Here is a 27,940-nt window from a genome sequence, read left to right on the forward strand (position 1 = left end):
AGCGATATAATGCGAGTTCAATGCTTTCTAATTAAAAACCTTTTCCGCAAGTGTTTCCATACACTATTTGCGCATTTCCCTTTTTTCGAAAAAGCCTAAATCCGCAACCTCCAAGCGAAAAAGTGTTTTTGCGAAAAATGGAGACTTATTCGCATGTTGATGTGTTTCCATCCAGGAGATTTTGCGCAAGAGCCTTAATGCGCAAAAAAACGGCTTTATGGAAACGCACCTACTGTCTGCGTAGATGACTGATCATCATGCAGTTAGATATGCGCGCTGCGCTCCAGTGAAATTGTCCAGCTGAGAAAGATTAGTTAATTTGTGTCGGATAAACTGCGTTCAGACCTGAATATATATTCGCCTCGGTTCGTCCAGTTTGTACCGCGGCAGGTCGCGCTGTGCCCGTTTGTGCAATTCTCATCTTTGCATTGACTTTGTATGTAATCGCGCCGCTCTGACCATCCAAGTCTGAAGGGTTTATTGGTGGGTTTCCATGAACGATGGTTCTTTGAACGCGTTCAGGGACAACACTGGGCGTCAGGCCAACGTCCAATGTTTTTATCAATGGAACGGCCAAGCACTGCGGGATGTTTTTTTCCCGTCCACTCATCCTTCCAGCAAGTCGCACCCGTGCGACCTCATTCAATTTTAACTCGCACGTTAAGAAATTAAGTATCATATGCAACCAAGTCGCACGCTGGAGCCCTGCCGATTGATTGATTGAAAAATGTATTAACAGTTTGCAGAATTACAGTACATTTCAAGCACAAACTCAATACAAAGGCTGTTAACTGTGAGTGGACGACCCAATTAAGCATTACACTTGTTTCCAATAGGGTCCACCATGTTCAATTCATCAAAAACATTTAGAGACGTACAAATAGACACTTCTATATAGACAAAGGACAGAACAGGAATTCATCATAAAGGAGGTAAAAAGGGGGGGGGGGGGATTCAGATTTTACGGGGGCCAGTTTCGAATTGCAGCCGTCCGTAGGTGCCCTTTGAGAGCGGTTTTGAAGGAGTCAAGGGATTCACATGTCTTAATGACTGTTGGTAGGGCTTTCCACATTTTTGGTGGCATAGAAAATAATTTAGTCCCTTGTTTGTGCCGAATCTGGGTTGTACATGGTTCGTTGCAGTCCCTCTGGTGTTGTGGGTGTGGACTTCGTTAACATTAAGGAAGTATCTAGACAGGTACATGGGTATCTTGGTGGTGTATCGAATCTTGTGGACCAGACCCATTGCAAGATGCTGTACTCTGTTGTCGACCCTAAGCCATTCCAGCCTGTCGAAGTGGGCAGGGGTGAGGTGGGTTCGGGGGGCGAGGTCAAGTAGGAGCCTGACCAGTTTGTTTTGGGAAGTCTGGAGCCTGGTTTTAAGGGCCTTTGAGGTGCTGTGGTACCAGGAGGTGCATGCATAGTCAAAGAAACCTTGTACAAGGGCTCCTGTTAACACATAATTTGCTAACCACGTATCCGTACGTTATTAATTAATCAAACGTCCGGTGCGAATCACGTATCCATACGTTTTAATCACTTTTTTATAGAATACTTTCATTCATCTTTTTACCCACCCGGACAATGAAGAACCATCCCCCTGTCATTGCTGCTTAGTCCCGCTCACGTGATCAGAAAAAAAAACAAAAACAAAAAAAAAGCCCCCTCCCCTCCTGAAAACAGGAGGGCGGGCCGCTTTACGTGTAGAAGCCAGGGTAAAATGGACGCGCCCATAATCTAGTCGGTGTGTGAATAGAAGAATCAAATTTCACCTAACCTCGCCTCACCAGGCTTTCCTCCACCTCGGACATTACACCCAACACTATAATACTCGAGTCGATTCCCCCCTCCCCTCCTGTTTCTCCTAAGGAGGAGGATCTTGCGAGATGGGGGCTCTGTCTCTCGGAAAAAAACATGATGAACGGAACGCTGCCTAAACACATATGCACCGGATCGGCATTGCATAACGTCTGCAACACACATGGACAGATGCATGTTTCCTTCTTCATACTGTAGCGACCAAACGATCCCCGAGCCTACAATACTACGAACTAACAAACGAACCACAGTATCGAGGGGCCGCCATGACAACAGACAGTCTTCCGTTGGTGGATCACGTATCGCCATGCAGAGCCGTCATAATCGGAGATCGCTCGGACGTGTGATTGTAACGCTTTTTTATTCATTATAATTGTAGTGATAAGACAGCAATGAACGCGTCGGGGACGTAATCGACCCGGGTGTAATGTATAACGAACTTTTCCGCGTCCTAAACCGTGGAAGTGAGCGGTGCAACTGTTCTCTACAGTTGCACCGCCTAACTGTTGCACCGCGCAACTGTAGATAACAGTTGCAACGCTCACTTCACAGGGGTGTGATTTTTATTATTACAGTAGAAGTTTACAGACCAAACTGTAAATAAAAGCTTTACATGACTTTCTGCCTCAGTCCGTATATAGCGAGCTGTAGTGAATAAGTAGAGAACAGAGTTGCACCGCTCACTTCACAGGGGTGTGATTTTTATTATTACAGTAGAAGTTTACAGACCAAACTGTAAATAAAAGGTTTACATGACTTTCTGTCTCAGTCCGTATATAGCGAGCTGTAGTGAATAAGTAGAGAAGTAGAGTTGCACCGCTCACTTCACAGGGGTGTGATTTTGTATTATTACAGTAGAATTTTTTTCCTTATGAAAGCAGAGAGTCTTCTGTTTCATACGGTATATAGTATTTATATGTCGCTATAGGCCTTATTTTCTGAATATTGAGGAGTTCACGTCCATGTCTTCTCTGAAGTTATCTGGTGGGCACAAGCTGCATTCAATAACCAATTACTGTCAAACTGTAGATGGGATCAATGTGTACTGTTTTCCTCGTAAAATACACATTCAGGGCTTTCATTCGGTGTATAGGATGTATAGGATATTTATTGTGTTCATTTTTATATCTGCCTGTCAATGTCTCTGACTTTAAACCATCCATAACTCTGCTCGCTGTTCAAGATAACCACTTCCAGGCAAAAGCAGGTGTTGCAAAAAGCTCAATATCTCCAGAATGGAACATGGTAAAATCAAAATGTATTTTTTAAATAAATGATAGCGGCCTAATAAGTGTTAAGATGTGAATCACATCTTGATGATGTCATCAAGATGTACTTAACCATTTCTTTTTTCAGGTGGTCCGGGGACCACCAGCGGTCCTTGAGGGGGTTCCGGGTGGTCCGGGGACCACCAGCGGTCCTTGAGGGGGTTCCAGGTGGTCCGGGGACCACCAGCAGTCCTTGAGGGGGTTCCAGGTGGTCCGGGGACCACCAGCGGTCCTTGAGGGGGTTCCAGGTGGTCCGGGGACCACCAGCGGTCCTTGAGGGCGTTCCAGGTGGTCCGGGGACCTGAGGGGGTTCCAGGTGGTCCGGGGACCACCAGCGGTCCTTGAGGGCGTTCCAGGTGGTCCGGGGACCACCAGCGGTCCTTGAGGTGTTTTGAACACCTTAGCTACTAGTGATTTGTAGCACAGCTATTTTGAGACGAAGAGAAGACAGTGAAAGTCCTGGCATACTGGGCTACTATACTGCTTAGCAAACAGGAGTATACCAGTGTTCAGGCGGAGAGGGTGATGAGAGCCAGCTCTCTTTAACAAAAACCAAAGAGCACCTCAAAGAAAAATAAGGGACCGTCTAAACCCAGTCGAATTTTATGATTATCAAGTACCGCTCAATGACCGCTGGTGGTCCCAGGACCACCTGGAACCCCCTCAAGGACCGCTGGTGGTCCCCGGACCACCTGGAACCCCCTCAAGGACCGCTGGTGGTCCCAGGACCACCTGGAACCCCCTCAAGGACCGCTGGTGGTCCCCGGACCACCTGGAACGCCCTCAAGGACCGCTGGTGGTCCCCGGACCACCTGGAACCCCCTCAAGGACCGCTGGTGGTCCCCGGACCACCTGGAACCCCCTCAAGGACTGCTGGTGGTCCCCGGACCACCTGGAACCCCCTCAAGGACCGCTGGTGGTCCCCGGACCACCCGGAACCCCCTCAAGGACCGCTGGTGGTCCCCGGACCACCTGAAAAAAGAAATGGTGAAGTACATCTTGATGACATCATCAAGATGTGATTCACTTAATGTTAATGTTTTCCAGACCTCCAGTTCTAGGAAACCCAGAATGGGGGGACTTTATTGTATTACAGCTCAAAGCCTAATAATATACCTTAGAGTCTAAGAAGGTATATTAATGACATAGTAAAATGTTGTGCGGCTAGCTGTTAGCATAAACCCCAGTTCCACCATACGCGTTCACTTTAAAACACTCCCTGGGCTAATTCGGCCACTTGCCCAAATGTGATGATGACCCAAGCTGTTCATTTGACCAAAACGGGCACGAATTCCACTCCCATATAACAGTAATAATAGTGATAGTGAATTCGACTCCCATATAACAGTAATAATAGTGATAGTGAAATCCACTCCCATATAACAGTAATAATAGTGATAGTGAATTCGACTCCCATATAACAGTAATAATAGTGATAGTGAATTCGACTCCCATATAACAGTAATAATATTGATAGTGAATTCGACTCCCATATAACAGTAATAGTGATAGCGAATTCCACTCCCATATAACAGTAATAATAGTGATAATGAAATCCACTCCCATATAACAGTAATAATAGTGATAGTGAATTCGACTCCCATATAACAGTAATAGTGATAGTGAATTCGACTCCCATATAACAGTAATAATATTGATAGTGAATTCGACTCCCATATAACAGTAATAATAGTGAATTCGACTCCCATATAACAGTAATACTAGTGATAGTGAATTCGACTCCCATATAACAGTAATAATATTGATAGTGAAATCCACTCCCATATAACAGTAATAATAGTGATAGTGAATTCCACTCCCATGTAATAATAGTGATAGTGAAATCCACTCCCATATAACAGTAATAATAGTGATAGTGAATTCCACTCCCATATAACAGTAATAATAGTGATAGTGAATTCCACTCCCATATAACAGTAATAAGTGATTTGAAGAAAAATCAAGACATTTCGTACAAGTTCATTTCGGTTTCTTTTTTATTTATTCATTATTATTATTATTATTAATATTTGAAGTTTAATGTTAATTCCATGCTGTGTTTTTGAGAATACAGATGGTTTGGTGTGTATATGTGTGCGTATGTACGTAGTATGACATGTGTGTGTGTGTGTGTGGTGTGTGTGTATTGTGGGGTGTGTGTGTGTGTGTGTTGTGCATTGTGTGTGTGCGTGTTTTGTGTGGTGTGTGTGTGTGGTGTGTGTGTGTGTGTGTGTGTGTACTGCATGTCTCCATTCAGAATATCCAGTAGTATAAATCCGATTCACATTACACATACTGAATGAGAGAGACATAGATATATAGAGAGAGAGACAGAGAGAGAGACATTGAGAGTGAAGGAGGAAAACAAATGAGGACAGATAGTTTAAGATACAGCAGGCTTTGATTATTATTATTTTTCCCCAAACACTTTTTTTTTTTTCCTTTCTTATTTTTCTTTTTTTTTATAGTGCCATTTATAGCAAAAAGAATTGCATTCCGTTACAATCACACGTCCCACCGTTGGCTCGGGAGAGAGAAGTAATCTGTAATCTAAAGTAGAATTACCAGGAAATAAAAGTAATCTGTATCTAAAGTAGAATTACCAGGAAATAAACAGAGTAAATTGCATTCTTGATCATTTCACAAAAAACAAAGACCTGTGTGTGTGTGTGTGTGTGTGGGGGGGTGTACCGAGGGGAAGGGGGGTACCGAGGGGAGGGGGGTGCGTTAAAAACGTGTCCCTTTTGCGACTTCGCCACGACGATTCCCCAGAAATGTTACTGAAACTGAACGTAAGCTCTGTCGTCCGTCCGTCCGTCCGTCCGTCCGTCACACCAGTCTGATAGAGGCCGTCGTCTGTCCGGCCGGCCCCCCACCCGCTACACCAGTCTTTTCAGTTACTCGCAATACGCGCAACTGAAAAGACTGGTGTAGCTCGGGCCGTACGGTAACGCATTAACACATTGGATGCTAATGACGGGTATACTCGTCCTATAAATGAATTATGCGGGGCAAGCATGACGAGTAGCTTCTGAATTAGCCACTGAATCTACAAGGCTTGTAGGTCTGCTACTTTAGAAAAAATCCTGAAAACATAGCGCAAATATTCTGTTCTGGGGTTGGGGGGCTCCCTGGAACAACATATTTTCAGATGGGGGTCGGCGGCCAATTACAGGTAATGTTTTCCCACCAAGCGATTCGATTGGACGAACAGACAGACACAAACACCGACCGAGACAGCCAATCGCGACGCGGCCCGAATTCACAGGCCGATCATGGCGGACGCTTGCTTGTCGCTTTACGACTACACCAATAGTTATCGTTGTTAGCGGCTATCGCTACTAGCGGCTAGCGTGCGTGCCGTTACCGACGGCTCTTTAGACGCATGGCAAAAAGGTAGACTGACAATAAACATGTGTGTGGGCGCGCACACACAACAAAACAACAACAAAAACAAATAAACAAAGATTGACAGAAAAGTCCTTTAAAAATATATATAAACCAACTCTTCTATCGCGGGAGTGCACGTGTGTGTGTGTGTGTGTGTGTCTTGGCAACAGATAGCGAGGCTGTAAGTTGAAGCAACAGTAAACTACATGAGGTGTGGATCTGTAGATCAGATATTTGGAGGGTTCAAAGGTCACGTCTACACCACCCACAATGCACCCTGAAAACCCTCAGCGCTTATTTATACACTGTAACCAAATGCACCCTTACGGGTCTGTAACTGAGAGTGTAACACATGGAACCAAATGGACCCTTACAGGTCTGTGACTCTGAGAGTGTAACACATGGAACCAAATGGACCCTTACGGGTCTGTGACTGAGAGTGTAACACATGGAACCAAATGGACCCTTACGGGTCTGTAACTCTGAGAGTGTAACACATGGAACCAAATGGACCCTTACAGGTCTGTAACTCTGAGAGTGTAACACATGGAACCAAATGGACCCTTACGGGTCTGTAACTCTGAGAGTGTAACACATGGAACCAAATGGGTAAATGTACACTTGGGGATTTTGCCGGTGCAGTAGAAAGAAAGAAAGAAAGAAAGAAAGAGCAGTCAAAGGAAAGAAGACAGACGGAAAAAATGGAGTGAGTGTTTGTGTTTAAAAAAGAGAGAGAGACACAGAGAGAGAGAGAGAGAGAGAGAGAGAGAGAGAGAGAGAGGGGGGGGGGAGTGGGTGGGCACAGGAAGTGATGCAGAGGAAGGGGTTGGTCTTGGCAAGGACAGGAAGGGGAGGGGTCACTGGGCTGCTTCCTCTTCGGGTGGACAGGGAGGGGTCACTGACAGGAAGGGGAGGGGTCACTGGGCTGCTTCCTCTTCGGGTGGACAGGGAGGGGTCACTGACAGGAAGGGGAGGGGTCACTGGGCTGCTTCCTCTTCGGGTTCTTGCGGCGCTGCCGGTTCTTTGCTCTGCTGCTGCTCTTCACCCGACGCTGAAACATAAAGAACTACATTACCCAGAATCCACCCAATGCTGAAACATAAATAACTACATTACCCAGAATCCACCAGACGCTGAAACATAAAGAACTACATTACCCAGAATCCACCCGACGCTGAAACACATTATCATAGATATAGATATAGTAGATACTAACCGTCTCCCTGCATATCAGACGTCCATAGCGTCAGGTTATCATAGATATAGTAGATACTAACCGTCTCCCTGCATATCACTGGTCCATAGCGTCAGGTTATCATAGATATAGATATAGTAGATACTAACCGTCTCCCTGCATATCACTGGTCCATAGCGTCAGGTTATCATAGATATAGATATAGTAGATACTAACCGTCTCCCTGCATATCACTGGTCCATAGCGTCAGGTTATCATAGATATAGATATAGTAGATACTAACCGTCTCCCTGCATATCACTGGTCCATAGCGTCAGGTTATCATAGATATAGATATAGTAGATACTAACCGTCTCCCTGCATATCACTGGTCCATAGCGTCAGGTTATCATAGATATAGTAGATACTAACCGTCTCCCTGCATATCACTGGTCCATAGCGTCAGGTTATCATAGATATAGATATAGTAGATACTAACCGTCTCCCTGCATATCAGACGTCCATAGCGTCAGGTTATCATAGATATAGTAGATACTAACCGTCTCCCTGCATATCACTGGTCCATAGCGTCAGGTTATCATAGATATAGATATAGTAGATACTAACCGTCTCCCTGCATATCAGACGTCCATAGCGTCAGGTTATCATAGATATAGATATAGTAGATACTAACCGTCTCCCTGCATATCACTGGTCCATAGCGTCAGGTTATCATAGATATAGTAGATACTAACCGTCTCCCTGCATATCACTGGTCCATAGCGTCAGGTTATCATAGATATAGTAGATACTAACCATCTCCCTGCATATCAGACGTCCATAGCGTCAGGTTATCATAGATATAGTAGATACTAACCGTCTCCCTGCATATCACTGGTCCATAGCGTCAGGTTATCATAGATATAGTAGATACTAACCGTCTCCCTGTATATCACTGGTCCATAGCGTCAGGTTATCATAGATATAGATATAGTAGATACTAACCGTCTCCCTGCATATCAGACGTCCATAGCGTCAGGTTATCATAGATATAGATATAGTAGATACTAACCGTGTCCCTGCATATCGGACATCCATAGCGTCAGGTTATCATAGATATAGATATAGTAGATACTAACCGTCTCCCTGCATATCGGACGTCCATAGCGTCAGGTTATCATAGATATAGTAGATACTAACCGTCTCCCTGCATATCACTGGTCCATAGCGTCAGGTTATCATAGATATAGATATAGTAGATACTAACCGTCTCCCTGCATATCGGACGTCCATAGCGTCAGGTTATCATAGATATAGATATAGTAGATACTAACCGTCTCCCTGCATGTCGGACGTCCATAGCGTCAGGTTATCTCGTAACAACTGCATGATGAGCGTTGAGTCCTTGTAGCTCTCCTCACTGAGCGTGTCCAGCTCTGCGATGGCATCGTCGAACGCTGCCTTGGCCAACCTGACCACCAGGGGGAGACACAAACACACTGTTAAAGAACGCTGCCTTGGCCATCATGGCCCATAGCACTTACCCTACCCCCTTAGATAGCATTTCTGTAGACTTAGATATCATTTGATACAGACTTATAGCATGTTATGTAGACAGCACTATAATTGCATTGTATGTAGTCATAGCACATCGAAGTACATATGTATAGCATAGTATAGTATATATGTATAGTTTTATATGTATAGCTTCATTATATAGATATTCCACTGTTACATTCTTAGCTTACGGTACGCATGTTTCATGATAAATGCTTTTTATGTGATGTATTCCCATGCTTTTTTGTTCTTGCTTAATGTAAGTCGCTCTGGATTAAGAGCGTCTGCTAAATGCCTAAATTGTAAATTGGCCAACCTGACCACCAGGGGTAGACACAAACACACTGTTAAAGAACGCTGCCTTGGCCAATCTGACCATAGATACATAAGAAAGCTAGATGGCGCTAGACCCGCGCTCTAGCCAATGGAGAGCGACATTGCTACGTGGCGGCCATCTTACCTCGGGGCAGCATAACATTGTCTATGGGGCATGTACTTTTAAATAACCACTCATAACATTGTCTATGGGGCATGTACTTTTAAATAACCACTCATAACATTGTGTCTATGGGGCATGTAGTTTTAAGTGGCATGTACGTTTATGGGTAGCGTAGTCCATACCTGCATGCTCTGTCAGGAGAGTGGTGCGTTATGGGTAGTGTAGTATAGGGGAGAGTGGTGCATTATGGGTAGTGTAGTCCATACCTGCATGCTCTATCAGGAGAGTTGAGGATCTCGTAGTAGAACACAGAGAAGTTGAGCGCCAGGCCGAGGCGGATGGGGTGCGTGGGAGGAAGCTCGATCATGGCGATGTCGCTGGCGGCCTTGTACGCCACCAGGCTGTTCTCCGCCGCCTCCTTGCGGTCGTTACCCGTGGCAAACTCCGCAAGGTACCGGTGGTAATCGCCCTTCCTGATTGGTCAAAGAAATACACAAACTTATTATTTATCCCATTCTGGGCGGGAACCCCTTTGGTGTTATCATTATGTTATGCTTTATCTATTGAAAAATAGCAGATCTACAAGCTCATAGCGGTCTGCTATTTTTGAAAAATCGAACGACTGACATAGAAACATAGCTTTTTCAGATTTTTTTTTCAAACAGACATTTTTAGAATCTGATCTCAGGTCAAAATGGGTTATTGTAAGCAAGAACAACACATGGTAATACATCAAATACATAGAAATAGGTCATCTAGGATCATACGTAAACCAAGAACCTAACCTAACATCTGTCTAACAGTAGAATATCTATCAAAAAACAGGAATTAAAATAATTCCAAAAAGGTAGCACATCCAAAAATTAAACAAGCGGTGGACAAAGTACTCACATTTCCATTTCTTTATTGGCACACACCAAAAAGGAACGCTGAATATCTATATAATGAAACTATGAGTATACACTACAGAGTGCTATGTCTACATAAAATGCTATCTAAGTTACATAAGTAGAGCCTATGCATACTCCCAGGTGACTCCACACCAAGCAAACTTGTTCAGACTAGTCAAAGACTACTTAAAACTGTCAGATTGCAACAGACTAGCATTTTTTTAAATCAGCACAAAACCAGTCGCCTGACGAAACAAACTGCAGTGCAGTTTGCAGTGTTGCCAGTTCTGCTTATTATAAGCGACTTTGGGCTAGTTGTCCCGTAACAGCTTAATATTCATAGCTGCACGTTGCTTTAGTTTGGGCATATTTCTGAAATGTAGTTGCTTATTTGGACTTGCTTTCATGATTCCTTTTTGAAAATAGCTGATGTAAAACTAGGGCTCAAGTGGTGAAACTGGTTGCTTCCTTTGGGCTTGTTTTCATAGACCTGGTCGCTTGTTTCACTCACAGAATCTGGCAAGCTAGCTTGTCACCAAACTGGAGCCTCTGCGATGCATCAACGCACAAAATGCACAACATGCACAAAACGCAACAAAACAAAACACGCAACTTTGTTTTTCCCGCTAGCTTGGCTAGAGTTGAGTTGATCAATTCACCTTTAGCAAAGCCCCGCCCTCTACCACTTAAGACACTCCCACTCATGTCCCTTTAAATACGTACATCTTGTAGTAGAACACCTTGGTGTAGTAGTGTAGTATACATAGTGTAGTAGTGTAGTATACATACATCTTGTAGTAGAACACCTTGGTGTAGTATTGTAGTATACATAGTGTAGTAGTGTAGTATACATACATCTTGTAGTAGAACACCTTGGTGTAGTAGTGTAGTATACATAGTGTAGTAGTGTAGTATACATACATCTTGTAGTAGAACACCTTGGTGTAGTATTGTAGTATACATAGTGTAGTAGTGTAGTATACATACATCTTGTAGTAGAACACCTTGGTGTAGTAGTGTAGTATACATAGTGTAGTAGTGTAGTATACATACATCTTGTAGTAGAACACCTTGGTGTAGTATTGTAGTATACATAGTGTAGTAGTGTAGTATACATACATCTTGTAGTAGAACACCTTGGTGTAGTAGTGTAGTATACATAGTGTAGTAGTGTAGTATACATACATCTTGTAGTAGAACACCTTGGTGTAGTATTGTAGTATACATAGTGTAGTATACATACATCTTGTAGTAGAACACCTTGGTGTAGTAGTGTAGTATACATACATCTTGTAGAACACCTTGGTGTAGTAGTGTAGTATACATACATCTTGTAGAACACCTTGGTGTAGTAGTGTAGTATACATAGTGTAGTAGTGTAGTATACATACATCTTGTAGTAGAACACCTTGGTGTAGTAGTGTAGTATACATAGTGTAGTAGTGTAGTATACATACATCTTGTAGTAGAACACCTTGGTGTAGTAGTGTAGTATACATAGTGTAGTATACATACATCTTGTAGTAGAACACCTTGGTGTAGTAGTGTAGTATACATAGTGTAGTAGTGTAGTATACATACATCTTGTAGTAGAACACCTTGCTCTCTCCCGTCTTGGCTGCTGGAATGAGATGTTTGTCCAGAACGTCCAGGATGTCGTTACAGATCGATTTGAGCTCATTCTCCACCTGAAGGACACACAGCGCCAGAGTTACAACGTAATCTGAAGGACACACAGCACCAGAGTTACAACGTAACCTGAAGGACACACAACGCCAGAGTTACATCGTAACCCGAAGAAGAACACAGAGATACAGATTGATCTGAACTCAGTCACAACACATCGTGATGCAGACATGTTATGCAGATCAGCATTTTTCAGTGCGGGGACCCAGAAGGCAGACACTGAAAAATGGTAAATGGTGCATTTATATAGCGCCTTTATCTAAGGCGCTTTACATAGATTGTGCATTACATTCACCCATTCACACACACAGTCATACACCGATTGCGGCGGAAGCCATGCAAGGTACCAACCAGCACATCGGGAGCAATTTGGGGTTCAGTGTCTTGCCGGAGCAATTTGGATCCAGCCCAAAGACCCCGCCCACTCTCTGAGCGGACTGCGTCTCTTGGTCTGGTGTTGCACTGTGAACCTATAATTTCTTCGGTACAAAAATGTATTATCCAATGAGAATCGGTGGTGGGGGTGGGTCTAACGAACAACCAATCAGCGCCGAGTCCCGTTTTCAGCGTCATCACGCAGCGCAACACACAGAGGAAGGAGGGAAAAACAACACCAATGGCTACTGGTTGAGGGAAATTCTAATCCCCTCCCCCTTGAAATCGCTCAGACAGGAGACAATGTCAGACTGAAGCTTCAAGAAAGCTACAGTCTGACAATCAGGCTAATAGTAGACGCCTTTATGAACACATCTGTGAAGAAAGATAGTGGTAAGCATTTTTTCTTTTTTTGTAAATTTGCCACACATTTAGCTAATTTTCCCTTATCATCCGTTTAAGGGCCCCAGGCGGAGGTCTCCGTCCTAGTACAGTCTGATGCCCGAGACGGAGATTGATTAACCCATTTTGGGCGGGAACCACTTTTGGTGTTGGCATTATGTTATGCTTTAGCTATTGAAAAATAGCAGATCTACAAGCTCATAGCGCGCGCTATTTTTGAAAAACCGAAGATCTACAAGCTCATAGCGCGCCACCGAGTGGCGCGCTACGAGCTTGTAGGTCTGCTATTTTTGAAAAATCGAAGAACGACTGACATAGAAACATAGCTTTTTCAGAAAACTGTCAGGATCTAGAAGACATTTTTAGAATCTGATCTCAGGTCAAAATGGGTTAACAAGACGGAGATTATTGATATCAAAACCGATCGCATCGCTCCACAGCCTGGGAACGCCTGTTGCCCAACATTCGATGTTGCGCAACAGTGGGACGTCATCAAAAATGTTCCCTGCCTGTTTAGCCGACAACGAAAATCTTAAAACGTTAACTCGCGATCTAAATCATTCCGTCTAATTCTAAGAAAAGATCCTGTGTTAGACGGCCCACCGCAGTCCCGTCGCTAGTCGCGGTAGATTTAGTCTTACCTCCCGTTGTTGTTGATCGCCTCTAGAGTGTTTTGGCTACATTTAGCTGCTACAGCCACATCCGGGATAACATCCGGTCCGTCGGTAAAAGTGCTCCGCTGCTACAAAATCGCTGGGCACATTTTATTAATTGTATTAAACTAGAATTTCGCGGGCCTTCGGCCCGCTCATCCCAGAGTTGCGTTGCCCCGCGTTGCGATACAGAAGTCCACAGATACAGAAGTCCACAGTGACACGCGTTTTATGCAGCTGTTTTGTGTTGCAGCGCGTGTGCGCGCGCGCGTGTAGTGTTGTTGTTGTTATCCATATATGCGCCTCGGTTCGTCCCGTTTGTTCCACGCCAGGTGTCGATGCAGTCGTTTGCGCAATTTGCGTGTTTGCATTATTTTAAGTGTGTAGGCATACCATATTCTGAATGAGCAAAAAGAGGACACATGCGCGCGTAAATGTGGATGTGGACATGCGCGTGCACGTCGTGCATGTGCATGTGTCGTGCGTGGGCGGTTCTGTTAAATTCAGATGTCAAAATAATCTGTAGCCTAACATTAAATTGATCAAATATGCTCTATATTAGTTATGTATTTTTTGAAAGCAGTGGCTCTCAAAGGTGTGATCCAGGGACCCTCATGGTTCCTTGAGGGGGTTCGAAATGGACCCATTATAGGTCTGTAACTCTGAGAGTGTACAAATGGAACCAAGTGGACCCTACAGGTGTGTAACTCTGAGAGTGTACAAATGGAACCCAATGGACTGTTTTATAACTTTTAACTCTGATACTGTACAAATGGAATCAAATGGGACTCTTATGGGTCCATTTGGTTTTACTGTCAGAGTTATGGGGGTCCTTGAAATTAAAAAGGTTGAGAACCTGTATGCAATGGCGTATGTCTTGTAAAAAGAGAGACCAGCCTATTCTCCAAACCATCATATGTTATGCTTTGCTAGGTTGTACAAAATAATATTGGGTCAGTGTAATTTGCAGGAGTCACCGCGCGCACAGCTGCCTTGTCTGTGTTGACATGACATGGGCTTGCAGGACAGAACTTTTATTTGTGACAGACACATAGTTGCTTTGCAGACAATACAATCTGCTTCTCATTGGTCAGTCACAAAGCTAAGAAAACAATGTGAGAGAAAAGGTAAGGAGTTACTAAGGACTGGAAAGCGCTGTCTTTGTCTATCTGTGTTCCTACGTGAAGACGTGTGTGCTCTGTCTCTCTCTCGCTCTCTTCTCTCTCCTCCCTCTCTGGGGTGTGTGTGTGTGTGTGTGTGTGTGTGTGGGGGGGGGGGGGGGGGAGTAGTGGCGCTGCCTTCGACAGTGCTATACTTCTCCAGCAGCGGTGCAGAACCGAGAGAGTGACACATTGTTGTGGATGTAAACGGCGCAACTTGTAGCTGTAAAGAAGTTTGGATTGTGTAGTCGCAGCGGTGCTACAAAGTGAATGTTACAACTCGCACGGTGATATTGTAAGTTGCAAATGCGAGTACGTAGTGGCACTGGCGAGCCCTGTGTAGTGTAGTGCCATTGTCGCGGCATCGCGAGGCGATCCAAATTCCCCCCCCGCGCACGCACGCACGCACGCACACACACACACTGACACTGTACGTAGCTGTTTGTTGTTGCAGCGCGCGCGTGTGCGTGTAGTGTTGTTGTTGGTATCCATATATGCGCCTGGGTTTGTCCCGCTTGTACCACGCCAGGTGTCGACGCGGTCGTGTTAGCATTATGGTAAGTCTCCAAGTTAGAATCAGAGTGTGCGCTGTGTAGTTCTAGTTCTTCTTCTTCTACTTGGTTTTGGTATGTGTGTGTGTGTGGGTCACGTGGTGGGCTGTGAGCAAATGGGAGATGTAGTGTTGCCAGGTCCGCGTATTGTAAGCGAGTGGTAGTGTGTGTAAGTAGCGTGTTGAATGGCATTTTTTCGGTGCTTGTTGTCATAGACGTGGCAACAAATTAGGCGGGGGTGTCGGTGCTTGTGGCGTGTTTGTGTTTATTATTGATATTGATATTGTTTGCGCGTGTGGACGGGAGGCGGCTTTAGTGGCAGTGCAATGACAATGTTTAGGCGGCTGGTGTTGAGTCTGGGCGTGCGGCGCGACATGAGGAGATAGGGAACGAACGACGCGGAGGGTAAGTCTGTGACGTGTTAGTGTGTTTAGTGGGTTGTTGCAGTGTGTGTTGCAGTGTGTCAGTGACGTAGTAGCTGGTGCCTTTTGTTCCTGTCTTGGGGACACCTTTTCAAATGTATAATAGATAACCCCGGGCAATTAATGTGTTCTGGGTCCCACAGAACACATTAACTGAAAATAGCTGATCTACATAACATGCTCACAATGTGTCATCAAGACACATTGTGACAGACCGTCTGTAGTCTCTGATAATCTTAGTCCGGCAGCCGAGGTGGACGGGTGGGAAATGAAGGTATAGAGCAGGGATTAAAATAGGGTGCATTTTGCATCCCAAAACACAGTTTGTAGTTAAGGGACACAATAAAACAACGACCTCTGTATCCACGGGATGCACTACTGTACTACTGTACTGTTTTTTATTCTAGTCTATTTTGCTAGCTTTAGTTATAATAATCATTTCTTCTTCTGTTTTCTACATGAATAATATAACCACATTATAATCTGTAGTCCCGGATCATCTTCAGCTTGTCCTCTCCTCCCTGTGTGTGTGTGTGTGTGTGTGTGTGTGTAGTGTAGTAGTGCATGTTTGGTAGTGTAGTCCTACCGTCTGTCTGTAGTCCCTGATCATCTTCAGCTTGTCCTCTCCTCCCTGTGTGTGTGTATAGTGTAGTAGTAGTGCATGTTGGGTAGTGTAGTCCTACCGTCTGTCTGTAGTCCCTGATTATCTTCAGCTTGTCCTCTCCTCCCTGTGTGTGTGTGTGTGTGTGTGTGTGTGTGTGTGTGTGTGTGTGTGTGTGTGTGTGTGTGTGTGTAGTGTAGTAGTGCATGTTGGGTAGTGTAGTCCTACCGTCTGTCTGTAGTCTCTGATCATCTTCAGCTTGTCCTCTCCTCCCTGTGTGTGTGTGTGTAGTGTAGTAGTGCACGTTGGGTAGTGTAGTCCTACCGTCTGTCTGTAGTCTCAGATCATCTTCAGCTTGTCCTCTACTCCCTGTGTGTGTGTGTGTGTGTGTGTAGTAGTGCATGGTGGGTAGTGTAGTCCTACCGTCTGTAGTCCCTGATCATCTTCAGCTTGTCCTATCCTCCCTGTGTGTGCGTGTGTGTAGTGTAGTGTAGTAGTGCATGTTGGGTAGTGTAGTCCTACCGTCTGTCTGTAGTCTCAGATCATCTTCAGCTTGCCCTCTACTCGATGTGTGTGTGTGTGTGTGTAGTGTAGTAGTGCATGTTGGGTAGTGTAGTCCTACCGTCTGTCTGTAGTCTCTGATCATCTTCAGCTTGTCCTCTCCTCCGTGTGTGTGTGTGTGTGTGTGTGTGTGTGTGTGTGTAGTGTAGTAGTGCATGGTGGGTAGTGTAGTCCTACCGTCTGTCTGTAGTCCCTGATCATCTTCAGCTTGTCCTCTCCTCCCTTGCTCTCCTCCTTCTGCTCTAGAGAGCTGATGATCCTCCAGGAAGCTCTCCTTGCTCCGATCACGTTCTTGTAGGCCACGGAGAGAAGGTTCCTCTCCTCTACGGTCAGCTCCATGTCCATCCCTGCTACCTCCTTCATGGACTCTACCATCTCTGTAGAGAGAGATACATAGCATTAATACTATAGTTAACTCCATGTCCATCCCTGCTACCTCCTTCATGGACTCTACCATCTCTGTAGAGAGAGATACATAGCATTAATACTATAGTTAACTCCATGTCCATCCCTGCTACCTCCTTCATGGACTCTACCATCTCTGTAGAGAGAGATACATAGCATTAATACTATAGTTAACTCCATGTCCATCCCTGCTACCTCCTTCATGGACTCTACCATCTCTGTAGAGAGAGATACATAGCATTAATACTATAGTTAACTCCATGTCCATCCCTGCTACCTCCTTCATGGACTCTACCATCTCTGTAGAGAGAGATACATAGCATTAATACTATAGTTAACTCCATGTCCATCCCTGCTACCTCCTTCATGGACTCTACCATCTCTGTAGAGAGAGATACATAGCATTAATACTATAGTTAACTCCATGTCCATCCCTGCTACCTCCTTCATGGACTCTACCATCTCTGTAGAGAGAGATACATAACATTAATACTATAGTTAACGCCATGTCCATCCCTGCTACCTCCTTCATGGACTCTACCATCTCTGTAGAGAGAGATACATAACATTAATACTATAGTTAACGCCATGTCCATCCCTGCTACCTCCTTCATGGACCCTACCATCTGTTAGAGAGAGATAAATAACATTACATTAACGCATTCTGAACGGGAACACCTTTTGGTGTTTTAACTAAGCATTATGTTGTACTTTAGCTATTGAAAAATAGCAGACCTCTGGTCTGCTTTGAGGCAGGACTCCAGAGAAGGAGGGAAGATATAACCTCATTGTCAGCTCTGTAGCAGTGGCCGGCAAACTGTGTTCTTCTGGATCGGACCAGTGAAGAAACACGGGGAAGGTTGCCGTATATTAGATCAGTCGATGGGTAGACTAGTGTAGAAACACAGGGAAGGTTGCTGTATATTAGATTAGTCGATGGGTGGACTAGTGTAGAAACACAGGGAAGGTTGCCGTATATTAGATTAGTCGATGGGTGGACTAGTGAAGAAACACAGGGAAGGTTGCTGTATATTAGATCAGTCGATGGGTGGACTAGTGTAGAAACACGGGGAAGGTTGCCGTATATTAGATCAGTCGATGGGTGGACTAGTGTAGAAACACGGGGAAGGTTGCCGTATATTAGATCAGTCGATGGGTGGACTAGTGTAGAAACACGGGGAAGGTTGCCGTATATTAGATCAGTCGATGGGTGGACTAGTGTAGAAACACGGGGAAGGTTGCTGTATATTAGATCAGTCGATGGGTGGACTAGTGTAGAAACACGGGGAAGGTTGCCGTATATTAGATTAGTCGATGGGTGGACTAGTGTAGAAACACAGGGAAGGTTGCTGTATATTAGATTAGTCGATGGGTGGACTAGTGTAGAAACACAGGGAAGGTTGCCGTATATTAGATTAGTCGATGCGTGGACTAGTGAAGAAACACGGGGAAGGTTGCTGTATATTAGATCAGTCGATGGGTGGACTAGTGTAGAAACACAGGGAAGGTTGCTGTATATTAGATTAGTCGATGGGTGGACTTGTGTAGAAACACAGGGAAGGTTTCTGTATATTAGATTAGTCGATGGGTGGACTAGTGTAGAAACACAGGGAAGGTTGCCGTATATTAGATTAGTCGATGGGTGGACTAGTGAAGAAACACGGGGAAGGTTGCTGTATATTAGATCAGTCGATGGGTGGACTAGTGTAGAAACACAGGGAAGGTTGCTGTATATTAGATTAGTCGATGGGTGGACTTGTGTAGAAACACAGGGAAGGTTGCTGTATATTAGATTAGTCGATGGGTGGACTAGTGTAGAAACACGGGGAAGGTTGCTGTATATTAGATCAGTCGATGGGTGGACTAGCATAGAAACACGGGGAAGGTTGCTGTATATTAGATCAGTCGATGGGTGGACTAGTGTAGAAACACGGGGAAGGTTGCCGTATATTAGATCAGTCGATGGGTGGACTAGTGTAGAAACACAGGGAAGGTTGCCGTATATTAGATTAGTCGATGGGTGGACTAGTGAAGAAACACGGGGAAGGTTGCCGTATATTAGATCAGTCGATGGGTGGACTAGTGTAGAAACACGGGGAAGGTTGCTATTAGATCAGTCGATGGGTGGACTAGCGTAGAAACACGGGGAAGGTTGCCGTATATTAGATCAGTCGATGGGTGGACTAGTGTAGAAACACAGGGAAGGTTGCTGTATATTAGATTAGTCGATGGGTGGACTAGTGTAGAAACACGGGGAAGGTTGCTATTAGATCAGTCGATGGGTGGACTAGCGTAGAAACACGGGGAAGGTTGCCGTATATTAGATCAGTCGATGGGTGGACTAGTGTAGAAACACAGGGAAGGTTGCTGTATATTAGATCAGTCGATGGGTGGACTAGTGTAGAAACACAGGGAAGGTTGCTGTATATTAGATTAGTCGATGGGTGGACTAGTGTAGAAACACAGGGAAGGTTGCCGTATATTAGATTAGTCGATGGGTGGACTAGTGAAGAAAGACGGGGAAGGTTGCTGTATATTAGATCAGTCGATGGGTGGACTAGTGTAGAAACACAGGGAAGGTTGCTGTATATTAGATTAGTCGATGGGTGGACTAGTGTAGAAACACAGGGAAGGTTGCCGTATATTAGATTAGTCGATGGGTGGACTAGTGAAGAAACACGGGGAAGGTTGCTGTATATTAGATCAGTCGATGGGTGGACTAGTGAAGAAACACGGGGAAGGTTGCTGTATATTAGATCAGTCGATGGGTGGACTAGTGAAGAAACACGGGGAAGGTTGCTGTATATTAGATTAGTCGATGGGTGGACTAGTGTAGAAACACGGGGAAGGTTGCCGTATATTAGATCAGTCGATGGGTGGACTAGTGTAGAAAGACGGGGAAGGTTGCCGTATATTAGATCAGTCGATGGGTGGACTAGTGTAGAAACACAGGGAAGGTTGCCGTATACTAGATCAGTCGATGGGTGGACTACTGTAGAAACACGGGGAAGGTTGCTGTATATATGAGATCAATCGATGGGTGGACTAGTGTAGAAACACGGGGAAGGTTGCTCTATATTAGATCAATCGATGGGTAGACTAGTGTAGAAACACGGGGAAGGTTGCCGTATATTAGATTAGTTGATGGGTGGACTAGTGTAGAAACACAGGGAAGGTTGCCGTATATTAGATTAGTCGATGGGTGGACTAGTGTAGAAACACGGGGAAGGTTGCCGTATATTAGATCAGTCGATGGGTGGCTCTTCCAAGACAGATTTTGCCCTCTCATTAGAAGGCGGGTGTAAGTGCCATCCAACCGATTCTCTAGTTTCTTGTTTCTTGTTTCAGGATGAAGCAGAGGGCATGATAAAATCTGTCCCCGGGCCGCATTTGGCCCGCGGGCCGGACTTTGGACACCTCTGCTTTAAGGCATATATATATATATATATATATATACACACACACACACACACAGCAGCCAATAGTGACGTCGTCCTCTAAAAGCATTGCTGGAGAAACACGATCCTTGTCCAGAAAGAACAGCATGGCTGGACAGCACTGCGACTGACCGCCTGCCTGTCTGCCTGCCTGCCTGCCCGCCCGCCCGTCTGTCCGCCCGCCCGTCTGTCTGTCTGCCCGCCCGCCCGCCCGTCTGCCTGCCTGCCTGTCTGCCTGCCTGCCTGTCTGCCTGCCTGCCTGCCTGCCCGCCCGCCTGCCTGTCTGTCTGTCTGTCTGTCTGATGCACTCTAACAAACCCAGTGACCTGAAATCCTCCCTGCTCAAAGTTATTCTCAACATGTGGGGCAGGTCAGGATTCTGTTTTTTATTTTACATATCATTATTTTATTCTATTTATTTTTTTAATATTGTGGGGAGGGGGAACCCCGGATGACAGTGAAGTGACAGTTTTAAAGACTGTTCAAACCGTTTCATAGGTAAAATAAAAAGTAATCAACAATGAACATTGAACAAACTAGAGTATAAAAACTGTGTCAAACATTGGCTCATCTCTCATTGGCTCATCTCTCTCGGCTAAGTCATCGTCATACCCAGAACTACTGAGGCCTTGACAATCTGATTGACAGCCCCTACATCCAATCAGAAAAGTCCTATCTGATTGACAGCCCATACATCCAATCAGAAAAGACCCCTCTGATTGACAGCCCATACATCCAATCAGAAAAGTCCTATCTGATTGACACCTGTCTAAATACTTCACTAAGATACCCTGCCCATGTACCCGTCTATATATTTCACTAAGATACCCATGTACCTGTCTAAATACTTCACTGAGATACCCATGTACCTGTCTAAATACTCCACTAAGATACCCATGTACCTGTCTAAATACTTCACTAAGATACCCATGTACCTGTCTAAATACTTCACTAAGATACCCATGTACCTGTCTACATACTTCACTAAGATACCCATGTACCTGTCTAAATAATTCACTAAGATGCCCATGTGCCTGTCTAAATAGTAAATACTTCCTTAATGTCAACGAAGTCCACACCCACAACACCAGAGGGAGTTCAACAAACCATGTGCAACCCAGATTCGGCTCAAACAAGGGACTACATTCATTTCGCTCCTATGCCTGAAGGTCAGTAGCCCGAAAGCTTGCAGACATAAATTGATTGTGCACAGATTTCAGTTTTTTCATTGCTCCTATGCTACTAAAATGACCAACAGCCATTAAGAGTTCTAGACTCCTTCAAAAGTGCTCTCAAAGAGCACCTACGGACGGCTGCAATTCGAAACCGGCCCCTGTAAAAAAAGTATAAAATCACACCCGTGTGAAGTGAGGGGCGCCAATATATTAAAGTCTAACTCATGTTGCTATGATTAGGTGATAGTCTAGTAGCCAGCCCATAGAGCCCCATTGTGAACCCGGACATGTTGAGTACACCAAGGTTTTATGTTAGAAATGTTTAGTATGGGTCCCCAGCATGTAGAAACTGCCGGATGCTAACTTGCATATGTTGAGCAATTTTCATAATTGGCATATGTGACCATACCAATTACAACCTATAGAAGGCAAAATATTCAAAATTTCATCATGCTTTATGTAGCATGTGAAATGTCAAACTAGGGGGTTTTCATGATGCTGAATCCATTCCAAGCATTAGTTTTGCAAAAAAACTCTCATTGGGCTAAAAGCGGCCAATGCCGTCATCACAAATTGATGATGTCAGCACATTTGGGCAAGTGGGCATGGCCGTTTTACTATAGCTGAATATAGGAGGGGCTAGCACCCTATAAATCTACACTATAGCTGAATATAGGAGTGTCTAGCGCCCTATAAATCTACACTATAGCTGAATATAGGAGTGTCTAGCGCCCTATAAATCTACACTATAGCTGAATATAGGAGGGGCTAGCGCCCTATAAATCTACACTACAGCTGAATATAGGAGGGGCTAGCGCCTATAGGAGGACCCGACAAATTAGTGCTTTATCATGGTGTCGTCCACAGTTAACAGTTTTTGTATTGACTTTCGTTTTTCGTTTGAAATCTACTCATTTTACATACTGTGAAATATAATGAAATGTACCCATTCTACATACTGTGAAATACAATGAAATGTACGCATTCTACATACTGTGAAATACAATGAAATGTACCCATTCTACATACTGTGAAATATAATGAAATGTACCCATTCTGCATACTGTGAAATACAATGAAATGTACCCATTCTACATACTGTGAAATACAATGAAATGTACGCATTCTACATACTGTGAAATACAATGAAATGTACCCATTCTACATACAGTACTGTGAAATACAATGAAATGTACCCATTCTACATACTGTGAAATACAATGAAATGTACCCATTCTACATACTGTGAAATACAATGAAATGTACCCATTCTACATACTGTGAAATATAATGAAATGTACCCATTCTACATACTGTGAAATATAATGAAATGTACCCATTCTACATACTGTGAAATATAATGAAATGTACCCATTCTACATACTGTGAAATATAATGAAATGTACCCATTCTACATACTGTGAAATATAATGAAATGTACCCATTCTACATACTGTGAAATATAATGAAATGTACCCATTCTACATCAGTGGCGTATCCAGGAATTACGTTTTGGCCAGGCAAGATATGTTAATTGTCGTCTCCCCGCGCACAATCGTAGGTTTTCAAAGAGATATACCTGCCAGACGAGTGGGATACAAAGGCTGAAAGGCATGCATTTACATTCCAATGGGTGATTGAGGGTCGCTCTCTACCGCAACGGACAATCGGCTGTCCATTTTAATAGTTCTCATGTCTTGTTTTTGTCCTCTTTTTTCTCATTGTATGGATTTTGGCCAGGCCAGAAATGGATTTGGACAGGCGGCCGTCTGCCCTCGCCTTATTGCAGATACGCCTCTGTTCTACATACTGTGAAATAAAAATTTCAACCAATCAATCACGTCTTTGACCAACCAACCACGCTATTTGGTGCGATAGCATTCACAGCTACATTCAAGTGAATTGTGAATTCTGGTGCGCTTGGAATCGAACCGAGACCCCCATGAGTTTTTGGGGTGAATTAGAATTAATTTGTTTGATGCGCACCAGAATTCAAATGAGCCTGCCCTTCACACACCTGCCCAAAACTTAGCGTACTTTGTGACTATACGCACCAGGATTCGTTTGAATCGCAGTAAAACATCCTGGTGTGAATGCGTCCTAACTCCTAACACTAGGTTTTAAAGGAGAATTCCATGCTAGAAGGGTTTCTGACCTATATTTGTAGTTGTTACGTCCCCACCAAAGAGGTCCAGGTGTTATTTGTAGTTGTTACGTCCCCACCAAAGAGGTCCAGGTGTTATTTGTAGTTGTTACGTCCCCACCAAAGAGGTCCAGGTGTTATTTGTAGTTGTTACGTCCCCACCAAAGAGGTCCAGGTGTTATTTTGTGCAAAAGCTCCTTATTGGCTATTTCCCCTTAGCCTGGCTAATAAGCCAGACTAATATCACACAACACTGTCGCGGTATATCAGTCTGGGCTGGCTCCACTTGGATTTCATTTCCCGGGGAACATTTTCTCTTTGACGCAATTGGTCAGAGCTACTGTCAGTCAAAAGTCTCAAGCATTGAACGTCACTGTACCAAAGCCCGCCCATATTGCATACCGTGTCCCGATTGGTCCGACCTGTTCTCTGCTGTAGGAAAGAGGCGTGCTACTGAGCCTCGCCAGACCGTAATCCGCTGGTAGGCAACTTTTTTTTGCCAACGGCTGATTCGGTCTGGTTTATTAACCAGGCTAATTTCCCCTACCATAGGGCCTCAATGAATTGCATTGAATGGGAATTGAATGGGGCTAAGCTAATTTGCTTATTTCCATCGCTCAAAATTATAATTTTTTTGTATATATCCTCTCTTCATAATGTAAATAATATCCCAAGCGGCACACTTTACTACTTATTTCGATGGAAATAAGCAAATTAGCACAACACCCCATAGCCCCATTCAATTCCCATTCAATTCAATGCAATTCATTGAGGGCTTATGGTAGGGGAAATAGCCAATAAGGAGTTTTTGCACAAAACAACACCTGGACCTCTTTGATGGCGACGTAACAACTACAAATAAAGGTAAGAAAGGTAGGCCTTCTAGCATGGAATTCTCCTTTAACAGCGGGCGACAGCCAGACGAATTTTCCGGAAGTGCATTATTTGTCAATGGGACCTGGCAACTACTGGCGATAGAGGCGATAGCAGGCGAACAGGCGATGGTTGAAAAGTCGGTCGAAAAGATAAAGATAATTCATCTTTTGGGCGACGTCGCCCGGCGATAGTGGGCGATAGCCAATGAAATTCAAGCGACGCTCGCCGTTGGTCTCTAAGGTCTCCCGCTGTTAAAACATACTGTAAGAAAGGTGATTTTTCTTTTAGAAATTAGCAAATCTATAACAAGCTCACAACAGTGATCTACAAGCTCACAACAGTGATCGTTTTTACTGGAAAGCCTTGAAACAAGTCAAACAAAATGTTTGGGGGTCCCCAGTTCAAAATATTTTGGGGTGGTCCGCACCCAGATCAAATGTGATTATTTTGGGTGGTCCCCACCCAGTTCAAATGTGATTATTTTGGGGGGTCCCCACCCAGTTCAAATGTGATTATTGTATTTATTTGTTGTTGTTTTTGTTTTGTTTTTTTTTTTTTGGGGGGGGGGGGGGGGGTCCCAGCCTGAGAACCATTGCATTATTAGGCTACAAAACCCCTCAGTACAGAAGCTTAGGGGTCCCCACTTTGAGAAGCATTACAGAAGGTTGGGGGGGGGGGGGGGGGGTCCCTGGAGCCCACTTTGAGAAGCAGTACACAAGCAGAGCTAATTTTGACAGCAAGTATTTTGAATAACACACCATTTAGTTGTATTCCTACTTTGGTCTTACAGCTAGTCTTTGAAGCTGACTAAATATCAAAATCTTTTAATAGTCATAAATGTATTCTTAGACAACAAAAACTGTAACACTACAGAACGACCCCGCCTACCAACCAACCAGCCAGCCAAGCTAGCGCCGCATACACAACACCCCAGTGTGATGCTACATGGAGGAGCTAAGCTAAGCTAACCTACCGCATACACAACCCCAGTGTGATGCTACATGGAAAAGCTAAACTAAGCTAACGTACCATACACAACCCCAGTGATGCTACATGGAGATGCTAACCTACCGCATACACAACCCCAGTGTGATGCTACATGGAGAAGCTAAACTAAGCTAACGTACCACATACACAACCCCAGTGTGATGCTACATGGAGAAGCTAACCTACCGCATACACAACCCCAGTGTGATGCTACATGGAGAAGCTAACCTAAGCTAACGTACCGCATACACAACCCCAGAGTGATGCTACATGGAGAAGCTAAGCTAAGCTAACAAAAACGGGCTGACAGTGTGGACAGCAGCGTGGCCGAGGAAGGCTGCTCGCACCACGGATACAACGCACAGCTCGAGTCGGGGTGTGGGTGTGTGTGTCAGCTCAGCTAGAAGCAACGTTAAGCTGACACATTAATTACACAAGTAGTAATAATAATTACTGTTACTGTAATACTGTACCATAAATACATAAATAGTGACAAAGTGAGAAACATCATCACATGTCGGCCTGAGCTCCTCCCTCTTATGTACAATCATGATGTACATTCATTTATTTTATACACCATCATCTACCGACACAATTCACCCCAAATCAATAACTAACCACAACTAATTTCAATAACTGAGTTAAAACTACCTTCATTTCTGTTCAAACTGAGGCAGATTCAACATTTAGAATCAACCCAAAGAGAGACAGATCATATTTAGTCGCAATAAGTGAAAGTGCTGCTCAAATCATTCACTCATACATGCATTACTTATTATTTATATTTCACACACACACACACACACACAAATAATCAATCCTTCTTCTCCGCCATTTTAACTCGAAAGAAACCCCATCTCCCCCCCGACCCGGGGCCGCTGCATGGTGGCTCCTCTAGCCGGGACAGAGGACCAGGGCAGCGGGGAGGAGAGGAGAGGAGAGGAGGGGAGGCCCGGGGCCGCTGCATGGTAGTTCGTCTAGCCGGGACAGAGGACCAGGGCAGCGGGGAGGAGAGGAGGGGAGGCCCGGGACCGCTGCATGGTGGTTCGTCTAGCCGGGACAGAGGACCAGGGCAGCGGGGAGGAGAGGAGGGGAGGCCCGGTGGTGCTGCTGCTGCGGGAACACAGGACCAGGGCAGCGGGGAGAAGGATCGAGGGCCGTACGTGCTGTCCTGGTCCTCTGTTCCCGCAGCAGACCACCCGTCCTATCTCTCCGGCTGCTGCGGGGACAGGGGACCAGAGCAGCGGGGGAGGAGAGGAGGAGAGGACCGCGGGGGCCCCCGACCGGGCCGGTGGTGCATGGTGCCGCCGCTGCGGGGACAGAGGACCAGGGCAGCGGGGAGGAGAGGACCGGGGTGTGTGTGTGTGTGGGTGGGTGGTGGGTCTTACCGTCGTATCTCTCCGCCTGCTCGGCCAGCTTGGCCTGGTACACGGAGTGCTCTCGGTCCGCCATGGATGGTGGTGGTGGGTCTGTCTTGTCTGTCTGTCTGCGGGGCTCTGGGTGTCTGTCTGCGGCTCAGGCTCTCTTCCCGGGGCGGTGGTGGTGGTGGGGTGGAGGAGGGGGCTCCGGGCCGGGGCTGGTAGCGGGGAGAGAGGCTGTGGAGTGCGGGCGTAGGGAGACGCAGAGGTGCGGTGCGGTGCGGCGGGCGGTGGTGGAGCTATCAGCAGGGTTTAGTTAGGGCAGGGTTTAGGTTTAGGGCAGGTAGATTTTTAGGTTTAGCTACAGAGCACCAACCATTAAAGCTCTCTCTCTCTTCTCTCTCTCCACCCGGTAGCAGTTTGTTTGGTGGGGGTGGTGGTGGTGGGGGGGAACAAAGATGGCGGAGCGGAGGAACTCCATCCGGGAAAAAACACTCCCTCCCTCCAGCCATGGATGGGTGGATGGATGTACGGGACGGGGCGGTCATGGCGGAACTACAGCCTGTTCCTGTGTTCACTCCGCTCACAGCCCCACACAACCGCACAAACGGTC

General features: G+C 45.1%; 1 protein-coding gene across 3 annotated transcripts; it reads right to left on the reverse strand.

Moving 5' to 3' along the window:
• Nucleotides 1-5,759: 5,759 nt before the first annotated feature.
• Nucleotides 5,760-27,940, reverse strand: LOC306928890 (14-3-3 protein epsilon-like; the record flags this gene model as incomplete). Of its 3 annotated transcripts, XM_079509179.1 has the most annotated exons (7): nucleotides 27,358-27,933; nucleotides 17,124-17,323; nucleotides 12,117-12,223; nucleotides 9,912-10,118; nucleotides 8,984-9,120; nucleotides 7,439-7,526; nucleotides 5,760-7,400 (listed from the first exon to the last, which is right to left on the reverse strand). In XM_079509179.1, the coding sequence occupies exons 1-6, from the start codon at nucleotides 27,419-27,421 to the stop codon at nucleotides 7,453-7,455; spliced, it is 789 nt and encodes a 262-aa protein (XP_079365305.1). In that variant the 5' UTR covers nucleotides 27,422-27,933. The 3 variants fall into 3 exon arrangements, with proteins under 3 accessions (XP_079365305.1, XP_079365304.1, XP_079365306.1); XM_079509178.1 differs by having other exon boundaries at nucleotides 5,760-7,526; nucleotides 27,358-27,930; XM_079509180.1 differs by lacking the exons at nucleotides 5,760-7,400; nucleotides 7,439-7,526 and having other exon boundaries at nucleotides 8,979-9,120; nucleotides 27,358-27,940.

The sequence above is a fragment of the Electrona antarctica genome (assembly GCF_951216825.1).
Source record: "Electrona antarctica genome assembly, chromosome: 9".
NCBI classification, from domain to species: domain Eukaryota; kingdom Metazoa; phylum Chordata; class Actinopteri; order Myctophiformes; family Myctophidae; genus Electrona; species Electrona antarctica.